At 39.5% G+C, this 10,071-nt stretch overlaps 1 protein-coding gene across 3 annotated transcripts in view; it reads left to right on the top strand.

The window, feature by feature from the left end:
- Ttc23l (tetratricopeptide repeat domain 23 like) overlaps positions 1-10,071 on the top strand; it is a 55,673-nt gene that overhangs the window by 43,728 nt on the left and 1,874 nt on the right. For 2 of the 3 annotated variants that reach the window (XM_031360342.1, XM_031360341.1), the window contains 2 exons: positions 1,803-1,885; positions 9,872-9,972. In XM_031360342.1, coding sequence (XP_031216202.1) covers positions 1,803-1,885; positions 9,872-9,947 — 159 coding nt within the window. In that variant the 3' untranslated portion in view covers positions 9,948-9,972. Of the gene's footprint in view, positions 1-1,802; positions 1,886-7,105; positions 7,448-9,871; positions 9,973-10,071 lie in introns of those variants that run through there. The other variant, XM_031360343.1, reaches the window with a different exon arrangement.

Below are 10,071 nucleotides of genomic sequence, written 5' to 3'. Positions count from 1 at the left end.
AGAGAAAGAGAGAGAGAGAGAGAGAGAGAGAGAAGACTGAGAGCGGGGAGGGAGAAGGAGGAGAAGAAAAGAAGGAAGAAGAAAGAAAAGGAGACAGACACACACAGAGAATGCAGTTCCAATGGCAGTAATGATAGTTTTAGTGTACTTCATTATACGTTTCGTGACTGGTCTGACTATAGCTCAGATTGTTCTTAGACTTAAGGGATCATGACCCTTCTTGCCTCCTGGGTGTGATATTCTATAGGTCCATGCCATCAAGACTCACTTCTTGGTTGGCTTGTGATTGGTTGCTTTTTATCATTATGCCAATTGAGTAACCTTCGTTAGGATAGCAGACACCATAGATTTCTTTTTCTTTTTCTTTTTCTTTTCTTTTGTTTTGTTTTGAAACAAGGTTTCTCTGTGTAGCCCTGGACATTTTGGAACTCACTCTGTAGACCAGGTTGACTTAAGAGTACACATGGTGGGACTCATGGCCCCAGCTGCATATATAGCAGAGGATGGCCTAGTCAGTCATCAATGGGAGGAGAGGCCTTTGGTCCTGTGAAGGCTCTATGCCCCGGTATATGGGAATGCCAGGGCCAGGAAGCGGGAGAGGGTGGGTTGGTGAGCAGGGGGAGGGAGGAGGGAATAGGAGTTTTTTGTTTTGTTTTGTTTTTTGTTTTTGTTTCTCTTTTTTGTTTTTTTTCCGGAGGGGAAACCAGGAAAGGGGAATAACATTTGAAATGTAAATAAATAAAATATCTTAAAAAAAAAATCAGAGGTCTACTTGCCTCTGCCTCCTCAGCACTAGGATTAAAGTCGCTGACACTATAGATCTTATTGGATATAGGATCTTATTCATACTTATAATTATTTTTGAAATTCATTCCAGTTAAACTAGTTATAAACAACTTGACCCATGTCTTGCCTGATCCTACATGAGACTAGACACTGTTTGGTCCACGCTGAGAACAGGCACTAGCCTGACCTGGCATGAGTGCCATGGACTCTGCCCAGCATCCCTTCCTCCAGATGATTCTTTTCTGTGCTTTCTGCACTTGCTTGTCACGCACAGGCTAGCCTTTGCTACTTGAGGGGCACTTGCTGCAGACACCCACGGTTTTCCTGTGATGGTGCCTCCTTTGTTACCATTCACTAAGAGTCTTTTTGGATTTTCAGCACTATGAGAGATTCTGGGTGAGCATAATTTTGTCTCTTCTGTGTGGTGGCCCAGAAACATGGAGAATTAAGTTGTTTACCACATTTACTTTCTCTCTTTGGGACAATCACAATCCTTTATTTCCTGATGTCCAGTGACTTGAAAATCAGTTCATGCATTTTGTATATTTTCTATAGGCTATTTGAGATAAAGGTTAAATCTGGTTCTACTATTTCACTTTATATGGAAACACTTATCAGTAATGAAATTTCAAGAAACCTGCCTGAGAATAAAGCCATCTGCATCAGAATAGAAGGCAGCCTTGAGAGACATGGGTGGACTTTGGTTGTGTCTATTTACTTTGACTTATTTCAAAAATTCTAACAGAAACCACTATTGTAACCATGTCTTAAGGAGAGATTCCATCAATTTAGGGTTTTGTTACTTTGTTGTCCTCAGCAACAAGTGCAGTAAACTAGATAGATTACTGAAGGGTACAGAACATAACCAGAGCCCTCAGTGTACACTGACTTTCTCTTTGGGCAGGAAACAACAGACTTGTGACACCTTGTTCTCTTAGTCTGCTTCTGAATTAGGTTTGCAATGGATGTGTTTGCTCTGCATCTCTAACCTGTTATATTTCTCACTTCACCTTCAGTGTCTGATGATTCAGAGTCTCATCTACGGCAGTGAACACACTAAGAGCATAGAGACTAGAAGCCTCCTTTCCCTACTGCAGAGGTAAGTTCTGTATCTGGACATGAACCATGTCATCACTGTGGGTGTATGAAAATGCCTGTCTCTGATTCAGCTAGGTACTGGTGACTTACCTAGTAAGGCAAAAACTCTTAACTCAGGTATGGATTTTGTCAGATTCTCTAGTGGGAATAATCAATTGATCTCTTAATAGCTTAGGACAGGAATTATAGAAGTTGGCTCTAATAATATACAGTATATTATTTCATCCAATAACATTAAGCATACCTCTCTCAATGCTGAACATTTTAGCCAAATCCTGCAAGACAAGGTCTTTGCTGACAGTGTGATGGACACAATATTATATAAATATGGACTTTTACAAAGTTGAATCAATAGATACATTTAAAATTACTTTTCTTATTGACTATATCTAGGTCTGTAAATACAGAGCAGGTGTTTGGGGTAGTTTAGCATGTTCAGATTCCCTTTTAAGGCTTAAATTTAAGGCAAAGAGAATGGTTGGCAGAGACCTGCTGCCTTCTCCTTTCTCATGCCATTGATATTTGTACATCTCAATGTGATATTGATATTGAATTGTTCCCATCTAAGAAAAAAGAGAATGACAAAGTATTAAGTGTTTATTAACACCTCCAACTGAGATAGACCCTGCTTAGAAAGGGTTTCATTTAAACTTCCACAACTACCCAAGATGGAACTCTCATTTGACAGACCAAAGACCAAGCTACTGAAGGATCTCTCTACTCCACAGTCTTAGAGATTTGGATCCAAGTAAACATGACCCTAAAGGCTGTGTGATTTTCAAAAAGATTTCTCTAACAAAAATGGTATAATTATTGGGTGAGGTTAGGATTCTGATTTCATTCACCAGAAGTGGTCCAAATCAGTCCATTCTCAGAAGACTCACCAGGTTAGGCAGGTGGGAGATATGAGCTTCCAAAACAGTTGCAGCCCATTCTATCCACACCAGGCTTAGTAAGCCACATGTGAGGTGGGTGCTGAAGAAGGCTCTTGCCTACTTACCACCATTTAGAGAATTGGGTTCTCAGCCCGTTCCATGACATTCAGGTTAGGGGTACAGAGGGCAAGCCTCACAGAAGCTCCCCACTTGTAAGCATGTGCGTATAAAAGTAAAATCAAAACAGAAAGAATATGACAAACTAGAAAATTGATCTTTCATTTCTCTAACACATGCTATTTTTGACTCATAAACCACAGTTGGTAGGTATGTTTTTCTCTCTGGGTAAACTGAAGCTTAGGATGTTTAGGTATTATGTTTTTTAAAAAAAATCACAAAGTTTGCCCAGGAAGAGGCAGAGCTGGAATCTACCACAATCTGTCTAATGTCGTAGTGTGGCCTCTGAAGATAGAAGTCTGACTTCTACTCTAAAATCAGATTCACAACTCAAGACTCCAACTCTCAGATCTCTCATCTTAGAGAATGTACTTAGTGCTCTTAGCCTGTAGTTATGCAACACTATAATAATCACACTTCCTTCAACAAGTGAGCACTTCCCTCTCATTTCTGCATTAATGAGACCACACATAATTGTCGGGTTCAGGAAAGCCTTAAATCTTAAATGTTCACTTATTGTCAACATCATAATAAAATGTCAATAATGATAGTAATTCTTTTTCTGAAGAGTAGACATAATGAACCATAATGTTTAAGTGAGTCATATATAAGGCCATACTAGAGGTTTCTATCAAGAACTAAGTTTTTTATTCATATTAGGGTAAGGAATACTCATGCCTGGAGTAAGGGTTATGATTTTAACCCATTTTACCACTTGGGAAGTATATGAACCTGAGTAAATCATTTGCCCTTTTTGAGCTTTGGATTTTTTCATCCCTAATGTGCAAATATCAGTATATATGAATTGTCATGACTTTTAAGCAAATTCCTGTCTATACATGCATAACCCAGTGCCCAGCAGAGTATGTGCTAAGTCAGTGTTAGTAAAACACTTATCCCTCCCCTTCCTTATAGAACACTCACTGCCTCTTATTTTTAAGGCAAGTCAGGAGAATTGAAAGTAGGGGCAATTGTTAGTTAGAATTACCATATTTCATGTTTGAGATTTTGATATTCTGAGCTATTTAAAGCACCTTTTATGTTTTGAAATTATTAATAATGAAACAAAACAAAAACAACATGTAATTTCAGAGAAGCATAGACTCTCTCCTTCAAAATTGGAGCAAAATTCTACCCAGCTTGTATCCAAACGAGAGAAACCTCAGAACTAGAGAGATAGCTCAGTAGGTTAAGGGGAACATACTGCCATGTCTGAAGACATAAATATGATGCCTGAGACCCACATGGTGGAAGAAAAGAATAGACTCCTACAAGTTATCCTCTGAACTTCAAGTGCATGGCAGAGCAGACCATGGTGTGCACACACTCACACACAGAGGGGTAAGGAGGGAGATAAAGATAGGAGACCCACAACTGTCAAGGTTCAAAGAATAAGTCACTGCTCAGTGTGCAGCTAAAGGAGACATCTACACATGCTCCCTCTTCCCAGGGCTTAGGGACCACTGTGGAAGAGGGAGCAGAAAGACGGATAGGGGCAGGGATGGTTAGGTGACTACAGGCAGTCGTGTCCTCTATCTACAGCAGTTGTACATATGAACTGACTCATAGTGGTTAGGACAACATGCTCGAGATCAGCACAAATTTAAGGGACAGATGTAAAATTATGTAGCCATTAGCAGGACTCTAATGCTTAAAAAATGGAGGAAAGAAAGTTATCTGGGTGGTGAGATGAGAGGTGGATTAGGAGGAGAAGGGGTAGGAGATAAGATGGCCAAAACTCAATGTATTCTCAAAGAGTTAATAAAACATATCTCTAACTTTTCAAAAGAGAGAATGCAAGATAAGTGGAGTGAATATGTTTTCTCAGTAGCCTCAAGGTGGCAAGTGCCATAAAACGAGGAGAAACTAAGGGACATCGTGGAAGCCAATGCAGATGCCAGGCAGTATAAGTTTCTTTAAGTGCTTGAACTTAAGTTGATCAGATTTCAGGTCCCTGCTCTCTTTCACTATGTAAAGAATCTGGCTTTGAAGGGTTTCCACCTCCATATGGAAAGGCCTCTTCAGCAGGTTACACTCCAGAACCCATTTTACACATGGAGACACCGAAAACTGACTTTCTAGAGTTAATTTGCCCAGGCAGAGACAAGGCTGCTGGGATTTTAATGTAAATCTCTAATTGCTCTCTTTCTGCTAAGACAATGAGCTCTAGACCTAGCTGGAGTCCATATAAGGGGAAGAGTCTTTTGAAGTCCTCTGCTGTAGTAGCTATTGCGTCAATAAAGGTTTTTCTTTCTCTGAAACAAGCCCGTATCTCATTTCCCAAGAACTGCTGAGCAAAGCCATGGGGTAGTTGCCAAAGCCCAGATGTCCAAAAGCAGGGCAGGAATTGTTCTCTCGGCTTCAGCATCTCACTGGAACAATCAGTCCCAGATGTCCTGGGACTCTGCTCGTGTTCTGATGTGCTCTCGTGTGCTTTATGACACCTCCTTCAGGAACTCAGTGTGATCCTGACTGGACTGCTGTAGCCAGCAGCCTGAAGCCCTGTCCTATGGAGGCTCTGCAAAGAAGTCAGAGCAGAACAGGCCACTTGAGGCAGGAGTTAATTCCAGAGCAAAACAACAGTTGCAAAGGCATCGCATAAGATTCGGTGCTTAGAAAAGGCCGAGAAAACTTCAGATTTGTAAATAAACTTGGAAGTTGTTTAATCATTCATTAATTAAGCTTCTAAGGGCGAGAAGTACTCAATGTTTCTAAGGTATTTTCCTTTCAGAGTAAACATACACATAACTAGTTGAAATTACTCTATAGTATGTATTTAATAGAATTATAAATAAAAATGACAGGGAATAAATTGTAAAGCCAAAACTGTGAGTGTAAATGCCATGCAGGAAGGGTAGCGGGTCTTCAAACATAAGTAGATGTCTGAAACTGCAGATAGAAAAGAGGCCAGAGAGTGAGTGTTTCTCAGGAAAACAAGTAGTTGTAAGTTGTTATATTTTAAGGTGCATGGATAATAGCAAGCTGTGGATAAACTTGGGGTGAAATATTTGTGCCATACCACGGGGCTTTCCAAAACTATACTATGTGTTTAGACTTATATAGAAGACAGCTATGGAAGAATTTTGAACAGGCTATGATAACAGTGATCAGCTTTCAGACATTAACTTCAATAGCAATGGACATGAAAGACAAGTAGGGAGAAGGAAGGAGCACACGTAGCAGGCAGATGCAATAGCCTAAGAGAGAGATGTTGAGACTCTTAAGTACCAAAGCTATAAGAAATGAATGTATAGACGATACATTGAGAACCATTCTATCATCTATGTTGAAAGCAAGTAGATGTGAAGTGTGTCAGTGACAAGACTCAAGTTGGCTTTGAAGTCCCCGGCCTGACAACTAGATGAATATATAATGAGCAGTGTTGGCAGAGGGGACCGTTGTGGAGGATGCCTAGGACTTAAGGAGATAATGATTTCCACATTGCTTGTGCTGTGTGTGAGGAACTCCCTGTACACCCACTTGGCAATGTCTAGTAAGCTGCTGGCTGTTTGGAGCAAGACCTCAGGGAGATATATTCTGAAGCCTATGAGAAGGATAAAACAATCCACAGGATGTGTGTATGTGAAACAATGAGGCTTGGAAAGAACTTGGGAGACAATTCATGCTTATTTTGGAGAAATTATAGCATGACTTAGTAGCTGAGCACTGGGGAACAAATGCAGTGAGACCTCCCAGCTCTTTCTCAATCTCTAAGCAATAATAAGAGCACTCTATCAAAGCATTTAATATATGTCAAAAACATAGCTTCCATGAATTGTACTATTATTAGTAATATTATTATTGCTATTATTATTGGAGGTGGTGGTGGTGGTGGTTAGTTGTACCAACAGGAGCAGCAGTAGTTAGTAGTAGTAGTAGTAGTAGTAAATAGTAGTTGTTAATAGTAGTAGAAAGTAGTAGTAATTAATAGTAGTAGTAGTAGTAGCTAATATAGCAGCAGTAGTAATAGTAGTAGCAGTTAATAATAGTAGTAGTAATAGTAGTAGTTAGTAGGAGCATTAATATTAGTTAATATAGTAGTATTTAATAGTAGTAGTAGTAGTAGTAGTAGTAGGAGGAGGAGGAGGAGGAGGAGGAGGAGCAGGAGGAGGAGGAGGAGTATCAGTAATATAAGCAACAACAACAAGCATTATCATTATATTATTTAGATGAAGGAGACTCAAAAGGAGACCTTAGAAAAAAACAGAAAAGAAACCAAAGGAAGAGGAGAAAGTTTCCAGAAGCAGTAATTACCCAATTGCAATGAAACATTAAGGAAATGCAAACAACCAGTGAGCAGACAAAATTTCCAGTCTCATGTAGCATTAACAAATACAAGTGTTAGCTGAGTATTTGTGATAATGTAGACTATAATCACAACCCAGTTCTGTCAAAAAGATTGCAGAGAGTCAACCCTCTTCATATTTTGTTGATAAGATTGGTTGTTATACTACCTTTTGTTGGTATTTTGAGAGGGAAAAGGTGAGTAAAACGTTTAAATATGTGTGTCCCATGACTCTGAAATATGGTCCAAAATCCTTCCTTTGAGATCTGTACACAAACTATGTGCATGTCTGTCTTCATCTTCATTAAAGTTTTGTTTCTAATAAGAAAAAAACCAAAACAATAGACAACTGCCAACGAGAAGAAACAGTGCTATATGTTATATCATGGTCATTCAAAACCATGAGTTGTAGCTTTAGAGTCACAGAGAATACCTCAGATATAGTGGAAGAAATAAAAAAAATACATACTGGTTTTTATAAATATGGATTACTATTATCTTTAGTAATAGTCTATTACTGGGTCATTTGTGTGTGGAGACTTTGTGCTATATGTTTTTATTATTTTATTTTAAAATTTATAGCTTGCATCTTATTTGTGATGACGGGAAGATAAATTGAAAGCACATGGTTCAGTATCAATCTTAAGAGATAATTCAGGCCGGGCAGTGATGGTGCATGCCTTTAATCCCAGCACTTGGGGAGGCAGAGGCAGGCAGATCTCTGAATTTGAGGCCAGCCTGGTCTACAGGGTGAGTTCCAGCATAGCCAGGGCTATACAGAGAAACTCTGTCTCGAAAAAACAAACAAACAAACAAACAAACAAAAAACAAAACAAAAAGAGAGAGAGAGAGAGAGAGAGAATTCAGTGTAGTAGTAGGGTACAGCCAGTGGCTGTGATACAACTCAGCTCTATTGTGTGTTAGCATATGGTCTTGGACAACTCACTTAACAGTTTCCTCACCCACGAACTATGGGTAAACATAGAATGCTCAGTTCATAGTGTTGTTGTAAGTAAACAAGTTAATGTGAGTAAACCGGCTTGGAAAGCCATCTGGCCTGGAGAATGTATGATTGGAGATGACAGTGAAGACTGGCAAAGATTCCAGATATGGAGAGAATGGTGACCAAGAAGCCATTCCACTGGCAAATAGGACATCACCACTTACTAACATTAGCATGAACTCCATTAGTAGAACATCTTTTTGAGATTAATGTTTGTGGTAACACCTGATTAGTCATGTTCCATAATCAGAAAGTCACCATTACTTTGCAAAGTGCCCTACCCTCATTACAAGAGAGTCCAAACTAGAATAATGTAGACCACATACTAAACATAGTGTTAAAAGTTGTTTAAATCTTGTTCCAAAACTTTCCATGTATGTTACCCTACATTTCAGCTTTCTTTAATGAGGAGTCAAACTGTACCTGTACTGTACAAACAATGCAGAGAGAGAGTATTTAAGTATTTCACACGAGCACGAGGTAGGTCATGGGAGATTCATAAATACTGGCCTATCCATAAATCCAGACTTATTGGTGGTAGGAAAGCACAGAGCATCCGTTTCATTTTCATCACAGCAAATATCTCTGGGACAACCACAAACTGAGAAGTTATATTGATATAGCTTTTTGATGGATTTTAAAGCTACATATGCCAACAGAGTGGATAAAGAAAACCATCTCTTCTTTTTTTACAAAAAGAGAACAAAACCAGAAACCACAAAGTTCATTGACTTGCTAGGGCCCAAGCATTTTTTTTTTTTTTTTTTTTTTTTTGAGTCAGGGTTTCTCTGTATAGCCCTGGCTGTCCTGGAACTCACTCTGTAGACCAGGCTGGCCTCGAACTCAGAAATCCACCAGCCTCTGCCTCCCAAGTGCCGGGATTAAAGGGCCCAAGCATCTTAAAAAAAAAAAAAAAAACTTTATTATAAAAAGAAACCTTATAAGGAAAAAACCAAACCAAAACAACACTAGTTAACAAACCCGAAGACAATACATCTTAATGAACATCTATAGAGTTAGAACAGAAGCTGTAGAGCTTCACGTTGGATTTTACTTTTATAGCAAGTATATTTTAGTGGACTTGTTCACTACCCCAAAAGAAAGGGAAAAAAAAATCTATGACATAATTAGAACTAGAGAAACCATCATCACCTTTATATCCTGTCCCATAGCTCATGTCTACTACCTGCATTGAGTCCTTCCTTAAGGCCTCTTGGTCATGTAAACACAACAGAGAGCTGCTCCTGGGCTGAGAGGCTGGGAGAAGAGAGATGAAGGAACATAGGGTAGAAATGGGCCCTGGGGCAGTTACCTCTGGAGAGACCTGTATCAAGAGTCTATTTGTCTTATTCATGCCTTCATCATCTGATAAGAACTTCCTAAATAACAGGTACAGCAATAGATGTCACAGATAAGCAACATAAATAAAACACATTCCCTGGATGTCAGAGGTAGCCATCATAAATAAACCACAGTCATTCACCATAATGGGGCAGCCCTCCGAGCAAGAAGGGGCTCAGAGAAACAATAAAATAGTGAGTGTGCTGTGCAGATTAGAGCCCACTATGCGATGAGAATAAAAATGAGACAGTAGCTATAAGACCTGGAAAAGCCCTCATGGTGTAACCATTGAGCTGTTTCCCAAAGGGCAAGTTTATCCCGATGGAAAAAAGTAGCTTCTCCAGGAAGAAAGAAAAGTATGTGCAGAGACAGAACGGAATGAATGAGGGTGATGCCTGGGAAGAATGGTAAGTACTCAACTCTTGCTGCTGTTTCTAATAGGAAATGCTGACTGCCGAGAGAGATGCACACAGGCTACCCGGAGGGGAAAAGAACTATGGTTGAAG

Source organism: Mastomys coucha, unplaced genomic scaffold, assembly GCF_008632895.1.
Source record: "Mastomys coucha isolate ucsf_1 unplaced genomic scaffold, UCSF_Mcou_1 pScaffold8, whole genome shotgun sequence".
In the NCBI taxonomy this organism is placed as follows: domain Eukaryota; kingdom Metazoa; phylum Chordata; class Mammalia; order Rodentia; family Muridae; genus Mastomys; species Mastomys coucha.
Note: the sequence above shows the minus strand (reverse complement) of the source record. Positions and strands in the feature narration are given on the sequence as shown.